At 39.0% G+C, this 26,108-nt stretch overlaps 1 protein-coding gene across 1 annotated transcript in view; it reads right to left on the reverse strand.

Annotated features, from left to right (window-relative positions):
* Positions 1 to 26,108, reverse strand: part of SLC6A13 (solute carrier family 6 member 13) — a 46,004-nt gene that overhangs the window by 11,141 nt on the left and 8,755 nt on the right. The window contains exons 3-8 of the mRNA XM_031939484.1: positions 22,973 to 23,107; positions 22,119 to 22,259; positions 15,036 to 15,120; positions 13,011 to 13,143; positions 10,840 to 10,974; positions 1,031 to 1,134 (exon numbers count right to left, since the gene is read on the reverse strand). Coding sequence (XP_031795344.1) covers positions 1,031 to 1,134; positions 10,840 to 10,974; positions 13,011 to 13,143; positions 15,036 to 15,120; positions 22,119 to 22,259; positions 22,973 to 23,107 — 733 coding nt within the window. The remainder of the gene's footprint in view (positions 1 to 1,030; positions 1,135 to 10,839; positions 10,975 to 13,010; positions 13,144 to 15,035; positions 15,121 to 22,118; positions 22,260 to 22,972; positions 23,108 to 26,108) is intronic.

A 26,108-nucleotide genomic window follows, 5' to 3' on the forward strand; every position in this document is an offset into this window, starting at 1 on the left:
ACAACAAAAGCAATTCTGCCCAAGTCTTTGCCCATAAGTCTTTGTTCAGGAACCTCACATCCCACTGACCCCTGCAAGCTAGGCTGCTCTTCCATTGTTGTGGTTTCACAGATCTTAATGGCTACCTTCCCCTGAAGAGGATTTCTTTCACCTCACCACACATCCAGAACACATAGGAGAAAGACTGGGAAAATTTACTAAATTGATAGATTCTTCCAAATTTTTCTTGGCATAATACCTTGCTAGAAAGACAATTCTGTTACTGTGGGCAATGTAGTGGCTAGAGAAAGGCTTCAGAATCAGAAAAACATGGTTTCAAGGCTTGATGTACACTGACCATTTGAACCTAGACAAATCTCTCATTGCCTCCAGGCATCCCTCAGTTGTAAACTGCCCAATAGTTACTGATCTGTAACAGGCAAAGGGGTTTCCACACTGAGGAATTTCCCTAAACCATGAAATCATAGGCACAGAGTCAAAATGTATCAGTACCCAAAATGTGTAAAGTACTGAACACTGAATTCAGGTTTTAAATAGCCAGTCACTGTTCAACTCAACAAATTGTTGACTTCTCTCTAAAATCTTGCTGTTCTGCATAGATAACTGGGTTCAACAAAACTGTTTTAAAGTAGTTCACTTAATTTTGGAAGCATAATTTGTTTTATCTGTGTTGATTAGTAAATTAAAAGGGTTTGCAGTCATTTTATTCTTTAAATTATCTTTCATTATTTCTTCTTATCTTTCATTATCATTTGGTTAGGTAAATGGCACTGTCAGAGACACAAAAATGAGTTATACCTAGTCCCTACCCTCAGGAAGCTTATAATCTAATCATAGGAATAATTCAACAATAACTTTAACATGTGTTCAACCATATTAGGCCATGATGATATTTGATAGAAGTAAAATAGAGGAGGGTTAGAAACTAAGGGAGAGAGAGAAAATCTCATTTCATTCACGATAGGGGAATGGAGAGCAACAGGGGTAATAGAAAGACAAAATACATCTAGAGACTCACTTCCCAAGTTACCTGTAACAGTTGTTGTGGTACTTGTTGTAGCTGCCCAAAGCTGTCAGACACCCCAGACAGATGGCATAGGAGAAGAAGATTTGGGTACCTGCATCCATCCATACCTGCAATGAAAGGGCCAGCACAGCTAAGCAATAACTACTAGATAAGAAATTTGGCTCTAAAACTACACATAGAGATATTATTGAGCTTTAATGATGTAAATAAAATACTAGTAGGATGAGAAACTAGCAGATAAGGAATAGAAACCCCGAGGAGTCTGCTTATAATGAATCCTTGACTCTGTTTTCTAGAAACAATGTGTTGGACAGGACCCAAAAATGATCAGAATTTCCTGAACACTCAGGTAGGGAGAAAGGAAAGACTTGAGTGGGGTATTCCCAAGAATTAATCCACAGTCCTAAGTGTTGAGTTTTCTGAGTTCTCCTAATTTAGGCTTTTAGGGAAGGAATAAGAGGAAATCTCCAAGCAAAAAGAAATGTCATCATATAATCATAAGAGTTAGACATGCCTTCCTCCCTTCTTTACACAGTTAGACTATGGCTATGGAACATTGCATATACTGTAGAACTCAATTCGACTGTTGGCTTTGCTAAACTTAAAAAAAAAAAACATTCTTTGTGACAAAGCTTACTTGTTAGGGAAGAGGGGAGGAGAAACAACTAAGTTTCAAAATACAAATAATATAAAAAAATTATAATTAGAGAGAATTGAGATCATTGTAGTTGTCTCTCTCAATTCCCGGTTCCTGAAAAAATGCCATACCTTATCCCCAACCACATTTTGTTCGACCATGGCTAGCCTAATTGGAAAAGGTTTGAGGCAGAAGCTCTGGGGATATTGCTCCTAAAAATAACCTCTCATTTCTGCAGCATTTAAAGTTGATAACTATGTACTTTCTTCACAACAAGTGTTTATTCGAGTGTTATTATCCTCTTCTTACAGAAGATGAAAGCAATCATTATCATCCTCATCATCATCACTAACATTTAGTGTTTTAAGCTTTATAATGTGTTTTTTTTAATAACTATTCTGTCATTTAAGCCTCACAACAGCCCTGTGAGGTAGATGCTATTATTATCCCCATTTACAAATGAGAAAATTAGGACAGGGGAAAGTTAAAATGATTTACCCAGACATATCACTAAAAAGTGACAGAATCAAGATGTCAGACTCTAAGTATCATGTTTCCTCACTTCCCAGTTACTTGCAGCATCACTAGTGTATTAATATCATCCAACACCCACCCACCCTCCCTTCCATATTCCCATATGAAAATAAAGGGAAGTAATCCTCAAACAGAGAGGGTCAAGGGAATGGACAAGATTTTTTGATGTAAAGGGCTTTACTCTTTGAATGTAGAGGAGGTGGGGGAGTTGAGGAAAGAGAGCTGGGAGATACAGGGAAGGAAGACAGGAATAGCCCTCTAGATAAACACTGGGTATTATTGTTACTGTTATTATCTCAGCTGGCTGGCACAGCCTGTGCATGTTATGATTCAGCTTTAACAGCTAGAAAAACATCCCCAAGAGTGTGTAGGTCCTGAAAAACAGGACTAAGCAATCCTACAGCCTTGCAGGAGACTGGGGTCCTGTTGCTATGTGGACCCTCCCCCAGGCATTTCCTGACTTCAGAGGATTTGAGTTCTCAATCTGAATGTTTCCTTACACCATGACAGTCTAGGCCTATTACCCTATTACAAAAAAACATTCAAACTGTTGACTCAAATGACTGAAGCATATCATTTGACCACAGAGCATATTCACATTGACCTAGACCTCGTTCTTTACACCCATCTTGACACCCCTTAGGTCCTGAATCACTGTAAAGTTCCCCAAATATCTCTATTCCTCTCCATCCATCAGTAATTCTTCTTCTTGTTTCTTTCCCACATTAAAGCTGCCCAATCTTTGCTTTTTTCCCATTTCCTTTCCATTATGTAATTTTAAGCATCATCCACTGGCTTGCTACCTTCTTCTCTCCCCAACACCCAATAAAATTTTCCTTAAACCTCCCAGGATGACATTTTAAAAAATTTCTTGGGTTCTACCCAGCCTTTATTTTTGTACCATTGTAATACTTGATAGGTAGCATCAGTGGGTACTCCTGGGTATCCTACTTTAGTCTCATCCCTGTGGAAATGGGCCCCAAAAGAGCCAAAAAAGGTGATGAGATGATGATGGCTCTAGTCTATTGTGCCTATTGTGCTCACCCTGAAGGTCCTTCATTGGTTCATGCGGGGTTCTCAGGGCCAGAAGTTGCTGCTAGGGAAGAGAAAGATCAAAGACTGGAGTTACAGATGGGCAGGGAGTCAGGATTGAAAAGGAGCTAGAACCACCATGGTTATGATTTCTACATAGATGGTGGGGTGGAGACTAATGGAATGGAAAGGTACAGTAAATAGAGGAAAGATTTCAATGAGGGTAGGGTAAGAAAAGGGATCTTTGGATTGATTTTGAATGGCAAAAGAAAAAAAATGAGAATGAATAGAAAAGAAATCTTGGCCACAGTGAAGCTCTCAGGTAAATTTGAAACGCCTTCAAACCGAGCTTGATGTTAAAGGTTTAAAAAGTGGAACAAGGAAAGTTTAAGTATAAGTGGCCTTAGAAATGCCAGAAACACACTGCATGTTCCTTCATGATGCTTTGAAATACTTTTATTTTCTAAAAACCTTTCCACAAGATTTAAGGATTCATCCCAGAATAACTGTTTTGGCTCAGGAAAACAAGCCTGACCACAGATCTCTGGCATTGATATCAGAATCTTGGGCAGATTTCCAGGGACTTAAGAAGACATTGCCATTCCCTCCCCAGACCTAAAAGTTCAGTATGAGATTTTCCGACTAGATACCAGGGAGATTCCTGACTACCTTCTGAAATAGTCTGAACGCTGGCTGTCTAGAAGCAGCTCCCAGGGGAGGAAAGAACCAAGAAAAATCATGCTGTTTCATTTCCCCACACATGCAAAGGTCTAAGATGAGACAAGTTATTAGGGAACAAGAGACCCAGGAGGAGAGCCAGAGTTCAGAGTTCAAGGCTCAGATCCAGCCCCTGTGACAAGGGGCCCCCTCACTGTGTGCTTGGCAAGCCATCAACCCTCTGCACAGCTGCCTCGTGATAAGCCTGCCCAAACACAGGAGAAGAACAGTGGTCAGAGCAGGGGATTAGGAAACCACAGGGCAAACTGTTCACTCCCCACTCACCTCCCCCCCCCCAACATACACAGGCTCCTCATTTCCACGGGAAGATATTGGTTTTCTGAAGCAAAAACCTTGCCAGATAGTAGTCACCTTGAGCAGAAGTGGAAATTCTACAGTGAAACTTCATGGAATAGCCTTTGAGTTTAGGAGACACAGGAGGAAGGGACACCTAATTATTATTGGTACTTTACATTACATATTCCAGTTGAGTCTCAAAATGCCTCAGTGAAGCAGCCAGCATAAGTATGATTATCGGCATTTTACAGATGAAGAAACAGTCTTATAACACTTAAGGGACTTGGAAATGGTGGAGGCAGGATTCCAATTCAGGTCCTCTGACTCCAAAATGCAGTGATCTATTAGATTAGAGGCAGACAGATAACTCAATTGGTAGAACATTGGATCCAGACTCAAGAAAATCTGAGTTCAAATCCAGCCTCAGACATTTACTGACTGTGGGATCTTGTGTTAACCTCTGTTTGGCTTAAACCATTGGAGAAGGAAATGGCAAACCTCTCCAGCATCTTTGCCAAGAAAACAACACAGACAGTATTGGTATGTTGTGGTCCACGAGGTCACAAATAGTTGGACATGACTAAATGACTGAATAACAATATTAGATTTCAGAAAAGTTACCTGAAAGAAAGGATAGAAATCCTTCAAAGAAGTGTATGGTTCTGAAGTAATTTGTAATTTTTGAACAAGGAAATCTTGTTTCTTTTCTTTGCAAAAGACAATCTCACTCTTTAGGCCATGTGGGACATAATTCATAGCTGATATAAAATTCCTCTTGTTTTTACAATAGCTTTACTTTTTTCCAACAAACCTGCCTCTAGAACTGCTTGCAAAGAGCAAAAAGAAATGTTAGGGTAAAGCACTATAATGGGAGTCTGGACAGTTAGATAACTTTGAGTAAGTCATTTATTTACTCCCCAAAGACTCTGAAATCTATGAAATGAGGGGTCTGTACTAGGTCATCTCTAAGGGATTTTCCAGCTCTAACATTCTATGATTCTAGGAGTTTCCCCATGTCCATGCTTACTTATTTTGCCAAACAAGGGAATAAACAAGATAACAGTGTAAGTGAGCTGAGCAAAACAATAGAATGATCGAGGTACCAGATAATTAGGTCCAGAAAAAAAGAAAAGTCAGTTTTATCTGAGACTAATAGTTATTTACTAGTATAAAAAAAGCTGAGTGTCAATGCAACAACCTATCTAATTATCCAAGACTGAATGAATTTAGGAAAACAGTTAAGACCCCAATGTTAAGTGCTGCTCTCTACCAGAGGAGTTAGCAATTGACTTATCTTTGAAGGCCACCAGTGCATCCAGAAACCAAGAGACATGATATCTAGTCATGACTTTATATCTCAGAGGAGCTCAGATTTCCATTCCTTTGGGTCTCACTTTTCCCCAGTTGTAAAATGTGAGAAAAGATTCCTTGAGATTTCCATTTCAAAATTATGTTAGGAGGATAACATGAAATAGAGAATGTGAAAGTACATGTGGATTCTAGGGGAGGGAGTTGGGGAAAGGAGGGGAAAAGTTGGAACAGAAGGTTTTGCAAGGGTCAATGCTGAAAAAATTACCCATGCATATATCTTGTAAATAAAAAGCTATAATAAAAAATTAAATTAAATTAAAAAAGAAAGAAAGTGCATGTGGATTAGTGGGCCTCACCATTTGCCTTGCTACTAAACTCTTGGATTTCCTAGATTGGAAACTCTTGGATTTCCACTTCCCCTACAGCTCAAATTTTATGTTTTCTCCCTTGAAAACAGGGATTATCTAACTTTTGCTATTTGTATCCTTATCATTTAACACAGCAGGTTATAGGGCCAAGTGGTTTTAGGATGCTGTAACTGAGCATTTGGTAGGGCTTGACAATCTTGCGTCTCCCTCAAAGGCTTGTAATTGGTTACTACCAGCTTATCTAAATAGTAATGCTCAGTCACAGCATCCTAAAACCCACTTGGCCCCACCATCTGCTCTGCTACTATGTCTTCCAGATACGCAGGTACCGTGATCAGACCTGATTATATAGCTAAGAATCCTCATACTTTGCCATCTACCCAACTGCTGACTCTTAGAACTTCTGACCTGTCTTTCAGATGACCTCTTCTGGGCATGTTGCCTCTCTCATTAATGAATGAGTTCCTTAAGAAAAAGGACTTTTGCATTTTTTAAAAATACATTTGTATTCCCAACATTTAGCACAATGCTTGCCACATAGTAATTACTTAAATGTTCTTTCATCCTTTCAAATTATAGAATCTGGAGCAGTTAGATGGTGCAGTGGATAGATTACAGGGTTCAAATCCAGCCTCAGACACTTAACACTTACTTGCAAAATTGCTTAATACCGGAACAAATTGCTTAACCCCTATTGCCCTCGACAAAAAAAATAATCACATCAAATTATAGAATTATAAGATTTGGAAGTGAGGAGAACTTAGAGATCACATAATCCATCCTTTTTATTCCATAGATGACAACAATAAAGAAGCAAAATCATTTGCCCAAAATCATATAGGTCATACAGGGAATTGACAGAAGTCTCTAATTCCAAATGCAAAGAATCATATACATTGCCAGAAGGATGTCTATGAACCAATAGATATTTTGGGCCATCACGATGCATGAGAACCATCTATTAAGATCCAGAAGGGTTCTGATTTGCCTCAGTGAGGAAGATAGGTAGCCTGACAAGATCAGAGATCCTTAAAGTATTATCATTAGTATTTCCTCTCCTGTTTCCATCTCCTTTCCTCTGAGAAGAAAAGGGGACAGAGGAGATGCCATTCTTTTTACCTGTGTAGGTTACATGATCTCAGCTCCCTGGTTGAGTGTTTGAAAGTGAAGATAAGAGACTACAAGTGCTAGGTTGCCAGCTGGAAATGTCACACTCCCAGGGAGGTGCCAACTAGATTCAATTATGGCTCTGGTATGGACACCCTACAAGGAGGTATTCTTTCTGCCTGTTACAAAGACTTGTCTATGAATTGAGGTCAAACAGTAACTACAGATTCAGAACTGAGCTTGGGTCACAGACTGGGTGCTAGACTGGAAAAGCTTGAATTAAATCTCTTAGGAAAAAATGGCCTCTCTCTACTTACATCCTTGATTCCACCCCTCCTCTCTCCCCTGAGGACTTTCACCTTTGATCTCTCTATTATCTCAAATAATTCCCTCCCAGGTTCCCAACATCCTCCTGCTAAATGAAGCAGCAGTCATGCAAACTTGAAATCTAGTCATCTTCGATTCTTCACTCTTCTTTGTTCCACCTTACTAATCGGTTGGCAAGATCTAGTGATTTTAATTCTCTAATATTTCTCACAGTCACTCTCTTCTCTACAACTACAAACCTAGAATCCTAGCTTGCCAACAAATGATGTGGATGTTGATGAAGGGGAGGAAGAAGAGGAGAAGGAAGAGGAGAATGTTAGTTAACATTAACATAGCATTTTAAGGTTTGCATCACCTTATCATATATTATCTCATTTTATCCTCACACTAAATCTGGAAGGTAGGTTCTATAAGGCAGGAAGAGGTCAAGTAATTTGCCCAGGTCACACAGCTAGTATATGGCTGAGATAAGATTCAAATTCAGGCCTTCTTGTCTACAGGTCTGTCTAATTCTATTTACAAAACCCCTAGCCACTTCTAATTCAGACTCTCAGCAACTCTTCTCTAGACCATTATAATAGCTTCCTAATTGGTTTCCCTGACTCAAGTCTCTCTCCTTTTTCCAATTCATCCTCCATGCCAAATTGCTATTCCTATAGCATAGATCTATCTATATCGCTTCCCTGCTCACAGTCTCTGGGATAAATCTCAATCTGGCAATTAAAGACCTTTACAATCTGGTTTCAACCCATCTCTCTAGCCTTGTACATTCCTATCCTTCACACATTCTTCATTCTAGCCAAATTGGACTAATTGGACTGCTCGACACTGCCTCAATAACCCATCTCAATATTTCCAAACTGGAATTCATTTTATCCTTTAAATTCATCCTTCCTATAATTTTTCTGTTTCTATTAAGGACATCCCCATTCTTCTGGTCATTTATGTTTGCAATATTCAAATCATCCTTGACCATCCCCCTCATTCAATAAGATGCCAAGAATGATCAATTCTACTACTCCAGCATTTCTTGACCTCTTCTCTCTATACACATTAGACCCCTCTAGTTCAAGCCCATATTACTTCTTACTCATACTATGTTAATAATCTCTTTATTAGTATCCTAGCTACCATGATCTTCACTTTCTAATCCATTTTCCTCATGATTGCCAAAGCAGTGTTCCTAAAGCATAGGTTCTCATAATGCCATTCTCTTACTCAAAAATTTTTAGTGGTTCCTTATTGCTTCTAGAATGTAATACTGGTTGTTCATGAGGATTTCCTGATACTTTAGGCTTCTACAATTTTTCTCCTACTTTTCTAGCCTTATTTAATATTTCTCCCTTTCACCAAAGGACCTATTAGCTGTTCCCCAAATTTATCATTCCTTTTCCTGTTTCCTTCTCATAGGCTGTCTAGCATTCCAAGAAGGCATTCTTCTTCATTCTTATCTTTTTGAACCCTCACCTTCCTTCAGATCTCAGGTGGGTGCCAAGTACTCAATGAAGCCTTATTGATTGCCTCAAATATTAGTGTAGTCTTCCTACTCAAATTAGGGTGTTACCTCCTTGAAAACAGATTCTGTTTTTTGTTTTGTTTCTTTGTGTACTAAGTGCCTAACATAACTCCTTGAACATAGTGAGTGCTTCATAAATTTTTTCTTGAATTGAATTGAAATGTCTACCCCAAACCATCATTCTGATATTCTCAAATGATGGTTCATGTTCATTGCACAGCACACAGCTACTTGGGAAGGTGATGAGATGTGGGCAGCAGGAAAAAAGAATAAGGATAATTTCCTGCATATTTAATTAATCACAGCCCACCCCCAACTTAAATCCAATTCACTTGCAAGTCATGACATCTACTTCTTGATATCATGGTCTTTTTCAAAAATGAAGAACAATCAACCTGTGAGCACTAGTAGCTGTTCCACTGGGGACCCAATTGGCCAGTTTCAATTGAACAATGCAGCTCCTTCCTTCCTTCCTTCCTTCCTTCCTTTCTTCTTTCCTTCCTTCTCTTCCTCCTTCCTTGCCTTCCTTCCCTCCTTCCTTCCTTCTCTCTTTCCTTCCTTCCTTCCTTCTCTCCCTCCTTCCTTCCCTCCTTCCTTCCCTCCTTCCTTCCTTCCCTCCTTCCTTCCTTCCTTCCCTCCTTGCTTCCTTCCTTCTCTCCCTTTTCTCCTTCTGTTTACATGCCCTTACCAATGGGTACTCTGCTCAAAGGAATACAAATTTTGATCACTGAAACCTAACAAGATATCTTGGGGTTTATTTCTTTTTTATGGGTCATGCCTTAAATCCAAATCACTTTTACTAGCATTGATTGGCCAACAATAGGTCCCAGGTCAAGCCCCACTTGGTCTTTGTTCAGATTCTGATGGCTGGGAGTATAAACAGCAATTATATATGTTTTGGCCAGAAACCCTCAGGATCTTCTCTCCCAGATTGGTTTTGTTTTATTTTATTTGACTAGTAAAAGAAGCCATTCTCTTCCTCATTTCTTACCTATCCTTAATCATTGAATGTATGTTGCCTCAAACCAACTCAGTCCCTTATCCAGGCAACTTCAAAGTATAAAACATTGAGGATGAAAATTAGACCTAGGAGCCTTTTCTCTGCCTCCCTGATAAAAATGAGGAAGCAGGAAAAAAGGGGACAAGACACCAACTTGGACACAGCTACAAGTAGGGGGTTAGAGGGCAGCATCTGACTTTTGGCACTCTCCATCTGCTTTATAAACACCCCACCCCTGACATCAGAACAGCAAATAAAATCTATTGAAAAAAATAAGAAGGCCACAGAGATCTGAACTGAATCCTTTCTCAGCCCCCCTCTTGCTCGGACCCTTTAATCTCCTTTGGAGGTACTTTTGTCCACTAAGGCTGCCTTCCCTCTGTCCCACCCTGCACCCTGTAGGGAAAGACAGGCATGAGTGGTATTTATTACAGAATAATACTTCTTGTGCCAGAGAGAACTAAAAGCAGCCTCTAATTTTGAGGTTACAAGATTAGGAATTGCCAGTCTAAGGGGAAAGTGGTTGAGGGCGGGGGCCCAGCAAGAAGGGGGTGATGAGGAGAACAAGACCCCTAGGACATAGGAATGGGTCAAATGGGCAGAGGAAAATAGCTCTGAGAATGGGAAGTAGAGGAGAAAGGAAAAAGGAGGAAGATGTCAAATCAAAAGAGAAAAATGGCATAAGGGGAGGGGAAGAGGAAGCAGCTGTCAAAGAGCAAAGTCATGGTTTCCAAGGCATTTATAGAACCAATGTTAATCCAAGCCCCAAAGCTCTCTGTCAGCTATGAGTCAGACAAGGGAAGCTTCCAGACACTACTTCCTACACCATTTAAGATCCAAGAAAGTAATTGGAAAGGAATCTCCAAGAATAGACAGATAACCTTTGAATGGTCCAGAATGGGCATGGAGATTCCTGCACCTGAATACCCTTACCCTGCATGATTTCCCTTCCTTAGGGCTCCTTACCTGGGGATCCCAGAGACGAGTGAGATTTGGGTACAGGTAGAACTGGATCCCCTGGGCAGCACCAGGTAGAGTCACCCCTCGGATTAACAGGACCACCAGCATGAGGTATGGAAACGTGGCTGTGAAGTATACTACCTGGAACAAGGGAAGGCATCAGTTTGGAGGCGTTAAAATGAGGAGGTTTTCAAGCAAAGATACAGGAAGGCATCAAGCTAAGGAGGAAGGAAAGTGAGGGCCGGATATTTGGAGATAAGGGGCAAGGAAATCTCCCCCATGGGAAAGGTCAAAGAGGTTTCCCCCTCAGCTGTTCCCTCTCTACATACCTCACAGCTGCTCAGATCAATCTCCCCTCCTCTCTCCTGCTACCTTTCCTCCACATTTTGCTCCCTTCCTAGAAAGGATTCAGACATCCACCAGCTATCCTCTATAATTCTTCTATCCACCTCCATTCATTCATCCTTTTTCTCCTAAAATTCACTGTGTTTTGCTAGACAACATGGAGTACACAAAGACATAACACAAAATTGCAAATAAGGCCACCATCAAAATTCCTCCTAAATCCTGAACTAACTGGAACTGGTGATGTTACCTCCCTTCTTCTGCAGCAAAGACAGCAAAGACTGTCTTCAGGATAGTCAAGCAATCGGATGGGGAAAAGACCTAGCTGGGTCCCCTAAGTGGAAAGTTATTTGATAGGCTCAAAATAGCCAGTGATACCTCATTCATTCAGCAGAAAGTTACTCTCAATTTTAAAGTTGTTCCCAGAAGAGGAGGGGGCTGGTTAGTATCTCTACTGGGGATTTTACCAGGAAAATGTTTCAGGTAGTGGGAAGTCTGCTAGGCACAGAGTGGAATAGAATTTTGATCTTTCCCCTTCCCACCCTGTGATCCTAGGAAACTCAGCTTCTCTAAAGCTCAGTTTCTTCATCTATAAGAAGGGACTCTCTTCCTGCTGGGCCCCAGTCATTATCTCTTGTCTTAAAATTATTGTGAGAATCAGTTGAGATAGTGAATATAAAGTGCTTTGTAAACCTTAAAGTTGGCTATTATTATTAAGAGGGGGGAAGGATGTAAACTGTGTACAAATTGTACTTAAACAGCCTATTTGATATATTCTCAAGCTGTCTGCAAATTAGAATTTCTTTGTAATTTCTTTTTTATTTTCTTCTAATTCTAATTATCAAAGACCTTATTTTCTTCTACCAAAAGTATGTAGGACAGAGTGGAAAGAGTCATAGACCTCAGAGGAAGGGAGATGTCAAGGGTAAGAGTTAGCTGGGCTTTTTAGCTTCTAAATCTAGGGCTCTTAAACTTTCTTCTGTCACAAGACCCTTTGGCAGTCTGATACCCTTTTTCAAAATAACACTTTTAAATAACTGAAGGAAATGCTAAATTTCAGCTAGAATTTAGTTAATTACAACAATTTTATATTTAAATACCTTATTTAAACAATAGCTTACATATTTATATAATTTGTATAGATAAAATTATAGTTTATATAGATTATATATTATCTAGATTACAAATTTACATAGTTTATATAAATAGGTTATATAGATTACATATTTAGATAGTTTGTACAAATTAAACTATAACTTATATAGATTATACAGCTAATTATATAGATGTATATTTAATTAGTTTATATAAAGTAAATTATAGCTTATGCATATTATATATTTTAAATCATTTATATAAACTATAGCTTACACAAATTATACAGCTAATTATCTAGATTAGATATTTATGTAGGTTATATAGAATATACTATAGTTCATGTAGATTATATATTTAAATAATTTGTACAAAGTAAACTAAAGCTGATATAAATTATGTAGTGAATCATAGATTTTATATATATAGTTTAAACTGATTAAGCTATAGATTATAGAGATTGTACAGTTAATTATATAGATTACATATTTACATAGTTTATAAAGAGTAAACTACATTTATGTAGATCATACAGTTAATCATATAATGATTAGCTAATTATATAAAGCTATAATTTTCCCCATACAATTAATCAGACATCTTGAAATCTATCTGTAGATCTGAGGTTGAGGACCCCTACTCTAAAGTATAGCCTGTTAAATACCTGGTGACTGTAACATTCAGGGAAGATGATGAATCCTAAAGTTAAAAAATATGGGAACTCCTCGGATGCCTACTTTGCCTGTAGATTTGACTCCTTTCCAAATGCAGAAGTAGCAGATAATCCAGGCGAGCAGAAGGCACAGGGCCAGCTCCCAGCGCAGGCTCCCCAGGTGCTGGATCCCTTCGGAGATTTTCAGGACCCGCCTCCTGTGGAGAGAAAAATTGAAGCTGGCTCCAGTTTGGGATGACCCATAAAGTTTTGCAAACCCCATCTTCAGAACAACAGCTCAATTACATGAACTCTATCTAACCCAAGGATTCATCACCGAGGTCACCAGCTGTGGTCCCCCAGACAGCCACAGGGGAGTCTCCTTTGCCCAGATGAAAGGCAGGGAACTGGAAGGTCAAGAGGGACAAATGCAAACTTCACCATAGCAAAAGCCCAAGGGAGCACTGGGAGAGAAAGGGGGTTGTTATTGGCTTAAGCTAGGAAGAAGAGTCTAAAATTTTATTCTCCAACCATGTGTTAGGATGTTCTGAATGCATCCCCTTCTCACCTCCAACCCTTGGAGTCCCTTGCTTCCTTCAAAGCTTGTGCATCTTATATGGGGCTTTTCCTGACCCCTCCAGCTGCTAGGATCTTCAAACTAGTTTATTTTTGTATACTTATATTCATACTTCTTATCTCCAACACACACACACACACACACACACACACACACACACACACACACACAGAGGCACATAAATCTAGATCTAAGAAGGACTTCAGAAGCTATCTAGTGCAACTACTTTCTTTACAGAAGAGGAAACTGAGACCCAAAAACCCAAGCTCATACAAAGAGCGAGTTTTAGAGATAAGAACTGAACACAAATCCTCTGCCTCCTAAACCAGTGCTTTTCCCACCTTTCCCACACTGGTGTAAAGTAAGCTCCTTGAGGGCAAAAACTAATTTTGGGGGGCATGTATCCCCAGTGCCTAGCACATAGTAGGAGCTTAATTAGTGTTTATTTAGGAATCAGATTGATTTTAAACAAATGGAGAGAGAGAGCTGAAAGTAGAGGCATATAAAATAGGCAGCTGCTTAAAGTCTAGGATGAGAAGAAAAGGGTTGAATAACATCTAAATTTATGTATTTTATGCCAGAAAATCCTACTTTCTGTGATATTTCAGTATTTATTTTCTGGTGTCAAGTTGCATATGTTATGAGTAGGATCGTGATTTTCAAACCTTGTTTAGGATATACATACTTTGTTCTGGCTTGGCTGAACATGTCGTGGGTGCATTTCATGAAGCGGGTGCTTTTCTGCTTAAGAAAGAGAGTGCACATAACCCACAGTATATGTGTTCGGGTCCATGAAGTCAAAGGATCAGTCTAAGAAATGGAGGGGAACTTGGAGGCCTAATCTTATCCTCTTGTTTATAGATGAGAGCACTGGAGCCAAGAAGGGAAATAACCTGCCCAAGTTTACATGGGCCATTAAATGGAAGAATTGAGATTTGAACATAGGTGCTTTGATTCCAAATCCAGCACTTCTTTCCCCTACCCCATTCATGCCTCTGTGTATGTATGTGTGTGTGTACATTTGTGTATGTGGTGTATTAATAGTAAGAATGAACAAACACAAAAAGGGGTAACAGGGCAGGCAATATCTCTCAGCCAATCATAAAAAAGCCTGAGAAATGCTGTACTAAGGGACACAGCCCCTTGATCCATGTTAACCATAATGGGAAAAAATTAACTGAGAATTAAAGAGGAATCACTCTTTCATGATTGACACCATGGGGCAGCTAGATGGTGCAGTGGATAGAACACTGAACTGAGAGTCACAAAGACTCATCTTCATGAGTTCAAATCTGGCCTCAAACACTTGAGCTGTGTGACGCAGAACAAGTCACTTAACCCTGTTTTCTTCAGGTTCCTCATCTGTCGGATGAGCTGGAGGGGGAAATGGCAGACCACTCCAATACCTTTGCCAAGAAACATCCCCAAAAGGTCATGAAGAGTCAGACATGGCTGAAATGGCTGAACAACAGTTGACACCATGACTGTTTCTTCCCGGATCCCTCTTTCCAACAAAGCTAAGGTTTCACTTACTCCCAAAACTCAATGACAGGAGAGGTAGCATTCTCAGCTGTCACATTCAGGGAGCCATTGGTCCTCTGGAACTCCACACAGTGCTCTGCCCAAGAAACATGTAGGAAGGAAGAAGAAACATTAGGCAGGTGCTAGGCAAAGCTAGAAAGACTGAGGAGAAAATTAGGGAAGAGGAGAAGCACTAGGGGGAAATGGAGCTAATAAATATAGGAGCTCCAAGCTGAATTTATGACCACCTTGCCCCCTTCTGCACCACAATCCCCAAGGCACTTCCTCTCCATAGACATTCACAGATAGTTTCATGGCAGCCATGGAGATGGCAGCTGCTTCCCTATGTTTGTGGACTTCTCACTTGAGATAGTCAGATGGAGTTAAGAAAAACATTTCCTTGACTTAGACCCAAAACGTTTCACCTCATGAGGACACAGCCTCATGGACAATGAACAATCCAACAAAGCAGCACCTAGAAAACCTTGAGGGGTTACATGGTACTAGGAATGCCAATTTCCTAAAGGGAAATAGCTATTAATAAAGAGAAATCTCTAGTTATGATGGCAACATTGGTGTTCTGAGTAATACCAGATAAACTGAGAGAGCTGTCCACCAGGAGTCTTCTGGAAGAATCACCAAGTTTTGTCAGTAAAAAGGATCCCCAATTAGTCCAAAAGCACAGAAGCCTGAACAAGAACTTGGCTACATCAACATATGGCCCATAAATCTCCCTAGTGAGAAACTCTGTGGATAAACTCACTAATACATCTATCAAATCAATAGGCACTTATTGAATACCTACTATGTGCCAGGCAGTGGGCTCATAGAGTAACTGCAGCAAAGCAATTACTGCCATTTAATGAAGGAGCTGTCATGGATGACTTCAACATTTATGCTGGTAGCCATGTAGTTGGCTCAGGATTGGAAAACTGAAAAGAAATGGTTTTATCTGCTGGCTTTAGCATCGCCACAAAATTATAAGCTCTATATGCTTCCTTCTGAATACAGCAGGGTTGGAAGTAGAAGGAGAATCACCAGTATGACCAAGATTAATTAACCATCTCACTGATTTCATCCTTGCTGAACAACTATAATTAAGAGAAGTCTAGGCAATGATATCAGGTTCTATCCTGAGGACAGACCTTAGTTTGATTGTGCTTCAAAATTGGTGATTCTAAGATTAGGTTAAATGCATTTGATTGACTCTCAGCCTCAAAGCAGCCAAGCTCATACACCAAACTGCCTGAGGAAAGCCACAAGCAACCACACTCTTAGGAGATAAAGAGCTGAAGAATATTCGATTTCTGTTTCCATACATAAGCCAAAGGACAAAACAAGTGTACTATGAGGATCAAAGAGAATATTTTGAGGGAAGTGCTTTGTAACCATGAAGAGCTATTTGTTTTCTACCAGTCTATTAGCTTTTTGATGAGCCAAGGAAAAATATATTCCCAAATCACATAATATTAGAGCTAGAAAGGACTTCAACATCTGGTTCTGTACCTGAAAGGAATTTCTATTATGCCATGTATAGAAAATGGTTATCCATTTTTGCTTTTTATAAGAGGTCTAGAATAGCCTTTGTTGACATCATGCTTTGCTTGTTGGACTTACAAGTATGATGGAAAGAAGAGGAGAAAGACATGGGATCAGGAGATTCAAACAGCTGTCATTTAACAGCTCCAGGACTTGGGGCAAGTTATAGAACTGCAAAATTTCTAGTTGCAAAGGACCTCAGAGGATGCCACCCAATCCAACATGGATTTAGACAGAACTTCCTTCTCCAATGTCCTCAACAAATAGCCATCCAACCTTTCTTTGAATCTACTACTCCTTCAGGGAGACCATTTAAAAAAATCTAGGGGACCTGAATTCAAATCCAACTTCCCACTTACTAGCTCATGTGACCCTGAGCAAGTCACTTAACCCCAACTGCCTCCAAAAAAAAATAATAACTCTAATGGTAAGGAAATTTTTCCTGTGATCCAACCAAAATCTGTCTCTTTGCAACTTTCACCCATTGTTCCCAGTTCTGCTCTCTGAGGTCAAATTGAATGACAGTCCCTCAATAGGTTAAAGCCCTTTTCTACATGACAATCCCTCAAATATTTGAACACAGCTAAATAATCCCAGTTCCTTGTGATTCTCATAGAGAAGGGAAGTAACATAATATATAATGTATTTAAAGTATTTTGCAAACTTTAAAATGCTACATAAAGGTCAACTATTATTACCCTTATAATTATTATCATCAAACTGATCTCATATGGCATAATCTCCAATCCCCCATGACCCTCCTCTGGACCCTCCTAAAATTTGGCAACTCGAACTAAATACAATATTTACATGCAGTCTCTGATCAGAGAACAGGGAATCTATTACTTTCCATATTTTGGATTTTGTTCCTTCTTCAATGCAACACTCTTTTGGCTTCCATATCATGTTTTTTATTCTATTTGGCCTCTAAGGGAAGAATTGGGGGCATTGGGCAGAAATCACAGAGATTCCAATTTAGAACGATGTAAGGAAAAACTTTTTGACAGATGGAGCTGTCCAAAAATGGCTCAAGCTGTCCCAGCAGATAATTAGTTTCTTCTCCCTTGGCAAAGGCCAGATGACCATAATGTTTGAAGAGAAGAGTACTTCCCATTTTTTTGTTGAGGCCGTTATTTTTGCTTTGGAATCTGCTTTAGTAAAAGCCAATTTAGGAGATGGAATTCTATAACTTTTAGTCTTCTTGTATTGTACTCCTGAAGAAGGAATCTCTATTCAAAAAACTGATACTGGCTCAGTATTACAACGAAGCCCACCATGTTTGAAAATGGAGCAACTATGAGGCCTGAAGAAATAACCTCAACTATCCCATGACTTAATGAGTGCTTTCAGAATAAATATGAATTATTTTACCTAATAAGTGGGTAGGGAATAAATAAAAAGGGACCATTGACATTGTTATCTTTCATTTCTTACTTCCAGGAGGAGATAATGAACTTAGAGACATCATCCCTGTGGGTCTATAAAGTCTCTAGATTGATACTTTCATATTACTTTATTCTAATAGTTTCCCTTCCAAGAAGGCAGTGATGCTGTCACGAGTCCATGGACATTTCATAATTATTGACTTTTGATAAGTGTAAAAGAGGAAATCAAAGAGAATGACTGGGAAGTCAAACTTGAATGTAATTTTGCATTCTCAACCTCATCCATGAGTTCTACATATTGTTAGTTTCTCTGGCACAAAAATCTTGACCTAGCTATGTAGTAGGGCTAGATGAAGACAATTTTGGAGCTATGAAAGTTTCATAACCTATGTGGCCTTCAGGAAGGTGGTATTGCCTGAGGATGCCTCAGGAAAGCTAAAATTTTGTTTTTAAAAACAATTCCTTTATAAATAACAAGACCTATGCTGTCTCATTTATGATCCAGAGAAGGGACTTAATTTTCTTAAATTTAAAAGAAAAAGAATTTTATACAAGGGATTCTTGTTCAAGTATAAACTTGATGAGAGGACTATTGGGATTCCTTCCAGAACTGAGATTCTGTGATACTCTGGAAATAACCATTATTAATTATATTGATATTTTGGTTATAAAGAGTAATACTTTACTTATCCAGCAACTTTAACTCTCTAAAACAAGACTGAAAACTGCACAGTAAATAAAAGGAGCATCTGAACAATCAAAGAGAAATCAAAAATGTTCTTGTCCTCAGGTTTTCATTCAAATCTTAGTTACTCCTACTTAAAACAATTCTAACAAGCCTATTTGGTTTCTCATGTCACAGCTGCTTAGGACAAGTAAGTACTATTGAAGAATCATTGAAGGCACAAAAACTAAAAGCAACCAGAAAAGAAGGTTGCAGGAGAAGAGATAGAAAAACTATAAAAATCAGAAACAAGACTTTAAAATAAATTTCAGTTTGGATCCATTTCATATGATAACAAATTTATCTAAAGAGCCCCCAAAGACAGAGCATAGTAGAATTCACATTCAAAATGAAGCTCAGTTATAAAGAAAATGTTAAATGATGTTAATTATATTTTTCAAGGAGAAATGAAAAATGTAATAATTGAGGTAATTAGATGACTAGAGTTAGTCAGTGAATAGAGTGTTGGACCGAAAGTCAGAAAGATCTGAGTTTAAAATTCCATAGACTTGGGATATAAAAAGTCCTTTACATCCAGAAAGAGAACTATGGAAACTGAATGCAGATCAAAGCACACCACTTTCAGCTTTTTAAAAATTTGCTTTTTCTTTCTCATGGTTTTTCTCTTTTGTTCTTATTTTCTTTCACAACATGACAAATATGGAAATACATTTAAAACGATTCTATATATATAATCTATCTCAGATCTCTTGCTATCTTGGAGAAGGGGAAGCTAAGGAAGAGGAGAAAAGATTTAGAACTCAAAATCTTACAAAGATGAATGTTGAAAACAATCATTACATGTAATTGGAAAAATAAGATATTATTGAAGAAAAAATAAAAATAAAATAAAATCCAGTCTTAGACATTTACTAGCTAGGTGACTATTTGCTTCCATTTCTTCAACTATAAAGTGGGGGTAATAATAGCACATACTTCCCAGGGTTGTTGTGAAGATCAAATGATATCATATTTGTAAAGCACTTAGTATAGCCCCTTACACATAATAGGTGACACATAAATATTATTATTATTATTATTATTATTATTATCTAAATTCAAATCCAGCCTCAGACACTTATTAGTTGTGTGACCCTATACTAAACCATTTTACTTCTATAAACCTCAGTTTCTTCATCTAGACAATGGGAGTAATAATTGCACCCTCTCCCTCCCAGGATTGTTGTAAAGATCAAATGAGATCTTATTTGTAAAGTGTTTTGCAAACCTTAAAGCACCATATAAATACTAGCTATCATTGACACAGGAGGAGGATTGGAGAAAGGAAGGCATAATAGAGTAAGAAGACCTGGGGTTCAATTCTCCTCCAAATAACTTGTTCCATGTGTAACCTTGAGTGAGCTACTTCCTCTCTGAGGCCTAAGGAAACAGATTCAAAAAACCCTCATCTTACAAGAATTGGTTTCAAACTAATGGATGATTTTGAAAGATCTTTGCAGCTCTAGAGCTTGTGATCCTAAATGATCTCTGACTTCCCTTCCTCAGTCTGTGAAATATGAACACTGATACTAAGAGACAATCAAAATATCTTTGCTGCTGTTGTTGTTTTTAGTTTGTTATACTCTCTGAGACCCCATTTAACAAAGACAGTGGAGTGTTTTGCCATTTCCTTCTCCAACTCATTTTGGATGAGGAAACTGAGGCAGAGTTGGGTGATTTGAGGCCATATTTGAATTCAGGTCTTCCTGACTCCAGCCCTGAAGTCTAACCATATTGCACCACCTAGCTGTCCTCCCATAATTTTAGGATGAAACAAAACAAAACAATCAAACTATATTTCACACACAAACAAATAAATAAATGGATGAATATCCCAAAATTTGTCAACTCACTCACTTCTCAATGATTCACCAATGATTTTCAGGAGTGACGTGGGGTTTTCTTCTCATAGCACAAAGCTAGACTATTATATTGAATATAAATCCCCAGGGAGCACAAACAGCAATAACCATTTATTTATATATAGCACTTTACAATTTACAAAGGGTTCTTGCTTTTGTTAGCTCATTTAATCACCATGACAACCCTGTGAGGTAGACAAGAAAGGCATTATCCTCAGATATGCGAATTTTTGTTTTTGTTTCATGGTTTGTTTTTTGTTTTTAGGAATAAAGAAACTGAAGCCTCAGAAAATTAAAGGACTTGCTTAAAGTTTTTCTAGCTAGGTCACAGACCAAAGAACTGGAAGGCACTTTAGAGGCCATCTAATTCTAAACTCCTCATTCTGAGGAAACCAAGGCCACATGACTTGTAAAGAAAAGAGGTGGGATTTGAACCAGGTCTTCTGGTTCCGCAGCCAATGTTCTCTCCACTATATCATACTGACTCCTTTAAGAGACAAAAGTAGAATCCTGGTTTTCAAATCTTCATAAAATGTTTTTTTTTTCCCAGTATTTTCTCCTGTCTCCCTGAAATAATCTGCCCAGTACTAGGCATAGTATCATTATATAGCTGGTAAAAAAAAAATCACTTTTGTCTAATATCAGTGGCTAGATCTCCTTTGACAACATAATCTTAGAGCTGGACAGGACTTAATGGATTAACTCTCATCCAATCCATATAAGAAGCTGCCCTACAAGGTACCACCTAATGGGGAATTACTGACCAAATTGTAGTACGTGAGTGTAATGGAATATTACTGTGCCTATAAAAAATGACAAAATGAACCATTTCAGTGGAAACCAGGAAGACCTCCCTGAACTGAAACAGAGTGAAATGAGCAAAAGAGTAGAAGAATGTTTATTATGATGACTATTATATAGAAAAACAATTTTGGAAGATTTTAGAACTCTGATCAATACAAGGATAATCCATGAGACCAGAATCTTGAAAATAAAATATACTTCACCTCCTTCAAGAGAAGTGGTTGACTTAAAATGCAGAATGAGGCATAAATTTCTAGACTTGGCCAATTTAACAATTTGTTTCACTGGATTGCATAATTATTATAAGGATATTATTTTTTAATTGTCCAGTGGTGGGGGGAAACAGTGAAAGAGGGAGAAAATAAATGCTTAGAAAAAAATATTTTAAAAGCATCCCATACATGACAAGTAGTCATCCTTCCTTTGCTTAAACGACTCTAGTGATAGAAAACTCATTATTTCTTGAGGCAGCCCATTCCACTTAGTTGCAGTTCTAATTGTTGGGAATGTTTTTCCCCCTTATTTTAAGTAAAAATCTAATTCCCTTTCCACACAACAGTCATCCAAATACTGGAAAACCACTATCTAATTTTCTGCCCTCTCATCAACATTAATACATCCCATCCTGTGAGTCTTTTATTTGTCCTAGTTCCATCAGTCAGTCGCTCATATGGCCCAGTCCAGTTCCTATCCAAGACAACATTAATAGAATTTGTTAGGGGCAGCCCTTGGGGAGGAAGAAGGGAGGATAAGAGGTAGTTTGTATATGAGAGAGAATTACCTGTGTTCCACTCATGGTCACAGCTGCCCCAGGGAAGGTCGATGGTGAAAGAGCTGAAGAGGTAGAAGAAAGCCCAGGCCAAAACTATGATGTAATAAAAGTTGAGGAGAATGACAATCACCTGGGAGGCATAACCAATGCCTGGAGAACAGAGCAGACAGAGGACAGAGAAATAGACCTGAAATGAAACTTAGAGATCATGCAATACGCCCCATCCCCAAATGACTTAGATAGTCAAGGAAAAAAATCAAATCTAACTTCTCTGCCTGCATCATCACCTCAGAATGGACATTAGAGCTTGTGAGGACTCATCATCTTCCCAACTCTACCTTGAAGAAAATTTTGCTTTGTAGTGCTAAGGCCCTACATGAGCTACTGATTCCTTCTATTCTGTTCCAATCTCCAAAAGTCAGTTTCCTTTTTCCTTTTCTTCAAAAACATGACCTTTGCTTCATTGGTTTTTCCTCAGCTTATCTCTCCAGCTGTTTTTACCCCAAAGACATTCCCTTAAGTTCACCAATTCACAATGATTGTTAACATTTACAAGTTGCAGCATCATATACACTCAGGAAATAAGTTTATACAGGTTTGCACATAATTTGAATGCTAAACAGAAGGTAAATGGCACAGTCTCCCTATCCTTTATCCCTTATTCCTACTGCTTTATTCCTAATGTATTTTTCCTTGACCCCCTCTCTAGCAAAATCAGGCTTGCAAAATAAACTGTCTGAGTTCCAACTGGAAATATTCATCCCTTCTTGACCTCAATGTTCTTTCTAAGCACCAAGTTTTCTCAGGCCAGCTTTACCACCATCACTTTGTAACCCTGGAGTTGGACCCTCTTTGGTACTTACCTTCAAAGATAGGACAGATCTTTCTCCAGGCTGTGACACCTCCCTGGCTGGTATACTGACCCAGTGCCGTCTCCAGGAGGAAAACAGGAATGCCACAGGTGAAGAGGAAGATGAGGTAGGGTATGAAAAAGGCACCTATGGGGAATGGGTTGGGGAAAACATGTATCTTATACCTTGCACTGTCTCCAATCGCATCATTACACCCCCCCCCCATTCCTCTATATCATGCAGCTCTGAACTCTCATTTGTGGCCTTTGGTCCTTGCAACCCATTTTCCATGGCAACTTTTCTTGCCATGGTCCCCACCCCACCCACAACTACCTAACTTCAACCTAGGACAGGCAGAACACAAATCCCTCAATATAAATGGGAGCTAGTTTGCACATATCTCTAACACAGGGAAGTGGCATTGTGGGAAAGAACAAGGCAGATACTACCCTTTCAATCCTGAGGGTTTTTTCACTGTGAAAAGTATTTAACCTCTACCAAGTTTTTTTCATACAATTTATTATTTTTAACATGTTAACATGCTGTTAAAAGTTTTATAACATACAACTGGTAACCCCTTTTAAGGGTTGCTGCTGTTTTCAATGGCTGAAATCCCAATCCCCTCTTGTCATTCTTTTCATGAGTACTAGATGTAACAAATATTTAGACCAGAAACATAGTTATTTTTCCACCAGCTGCCATGGAGAATGAGGTGATATGGAAGTGAGACAGAGGATTGGAGAGAGGAGGAGGAGGAAGAGGAAGAGGAGGAGGAAGAGGGAGGAGGAGGAGGAGGGGGAGGAGGGAGGAGGAGGAGGAGGAGGGAGGAGGAGGGGGAGGAGGAGGAGGAGGAGAAAAACAAGAACAAGAAGAACAAGAACAAGAACAAGAAGAAGAGAAGAAGAAAAGAACAAGAACAAGAACAAGAAAGGACCCTTGGACCATGGACCCTTAGATTTAGTAACACTGGCTTCTTCTGCCTATTGAACTAGCTTATTCATCTCCTGACTTCTGGCATTTATTTTCATCTATACCTGGGATGCTCTCCCTTCTCATCTCTACCTCCTGACTTCCCTGATTTCCTGTAAGTCTCAGTTAAAATCCCACCATCTGTAAGAAACTTTTTCCTAATCTCTTTTAATGTCAGTGCCTTCCCTCTTTGGCTTGTCTCCAATTGATCCCATATCTTGTTTGTATGTAGCTCTTTGCATGTTGTTTCTCCCATTAGATTGTAGCTTCCTTAAGAGCAGGAAGTCTATTGCTTTTCTTTGCATCTCTATCCCTGAGCATAGTTGCCAGCACAAAGTGCTATTATTATGAAATGTCAAGAAGACTCTAACTTGCAATGGTCAAGGAAGTTTCCTCATCTGGCAGTTCTCTCTACCTTTGAATCACATGTTCACCCTACTAGTAGGGAACAAGAGGAATTTGGCCAGAGACTAGGTGAAAGAAGTTATTCTTTACCTCAATTTTTACCTAGCTTTAATCACTGAATGAGTGGTTGCCTCAATCAAACTGAGTCCTGTTGAAGACTTTAGTTTAAAAAGCTCAAAATTTCCCAATGCAAGCAGGGCTATCTACAGTCATCTTGATCTGTATTTGGCCACTGGACCCAAATGGATCTAGAGGGGAAAGTGAGACAGGTAACCTTGCAACAGCCCTCCCTCACTTAAATCCAATTAAATCCACTTGCATATCATGGCATCACCTCCCTGATGCCATGGCCCTCTGAGAAGAGGGAATAAACAAAAACAAGAAGCACAAAGGATCAAAGCCCCAAAAGATATGATTCTATAATTTTTACTCCTTATCCTAAGTCTCCAATTCCTATTATACATCCCTGATGCAGACTCTGGAAAGGAGAACCCTCAGCACTCTGTTCTTTCCCAAGACCAAGAAACAAAAAGTATTTTCAATGAAGTACAATATGTCCGCAAATCGATCAAAGTTAGATAGAGGGGGTTAAGTCGAAAGCGGGGAACAAAAAGTGCCTGATAATGTCAGTTAGCCTAACAAGGCAAGACTGGCCATATTGTCTACAATACAGTACAGGATAGGGAGAGAATTATTTGCCTACTCCCAGTTCCTCCCCTTTTCATCTTCTACTCCAGACTCTTTTCCAAGAAGTCAAGACAATATTTAACCATCCAGTCCTGCTCTACTTCCCTCCTTCCTAGCCTCTTGAAAGAGTGCTAGAAAGGCCAAAGTCTAAAACTGCTGGGTAGAGCAAGGCAAGGATAGGGAAGGAATGACCAAGTTAGAACAGAGTCCAATAGGCAGGTATCCTGTCTTTAAAACACTTTAGGGAAATGTCAGCAAGAGAATTTCTAATGGAAATGGAGTTGACTCAAGGACTGAAGTGGGGTTTGCACATACACTCCATCTCCAACATACATATTACATACTATTTCAAACAAGCCTCCTCTTAACCTAAAACTAGGCAGTCTTTCCTGCCATCATCATTACCACTACTCCTTCTACCATTACCCAAGAAGAGTCCCACCACTAACTCTCTTTACTAAGAGAAGCACTCCCCTGAAAATAGGGTTGCCACTGTCATAAACAGATCCTAAATTCTATAATTTTTTTAGGGGTAATCCAAAGACAATGAATGAGAACAAAACAAGGCCACACTTCAGGTCTGAACTTTATAGCTCAAGTTTCCATGACTTTCTCAGAACTCTCAAGTCTGGAAATCCCAACCCTATTGGAGAAGAACATTTTCTTTCTCTTTCTTTCTTTCTTCCTTTCTTTCCTTCTTTCTTTCTTTCTTTCTTTCTTTCTTTCTTTCTTTCTTTCTTTCTTTCTTTCTTTCTTTCTTTCTTTCTTTTTTTCCTTCCCTCCCTCCTTCCCTTCCTTCCTTTTTTCCCTTCTTTTTCTTTCACTCTTTCTTGCTTTCTTCCTTCTTTCCTTCCTTTCTTTTTCTTTCATTCTTTTTTTCTCTCCATCCATTCATCTATCTAGTATAGACTGATGGGATGGAGAGTCAACTGCAAAACCACTTCACTAAGTTTTCTGAGTCAGATGCTCTATTCCCTATTCAATTGTCTCTCCAATTGTGAGCTAGCTAGAAGTTGTGATTCTTAGGGCTTTGCTCTGATCTCTGGAAATTTATAACATAAGAGAGGCAAAAAGCCCTCACCACTCC

Source organism: Sarcophilus harrisii, chromosome 5 (genome assembly GCF_902635505.1).
Source record: "Sarcophilus harrisii chromosome 5, mSarHar1.11, whole genome shotgun sequence".
NCBI lineage: Eukaryota > Metazoa > Chordata > Mammalia > Dasyuromorphia > Dasyuridae > Sarcophilus > Sarcophilus harrisii.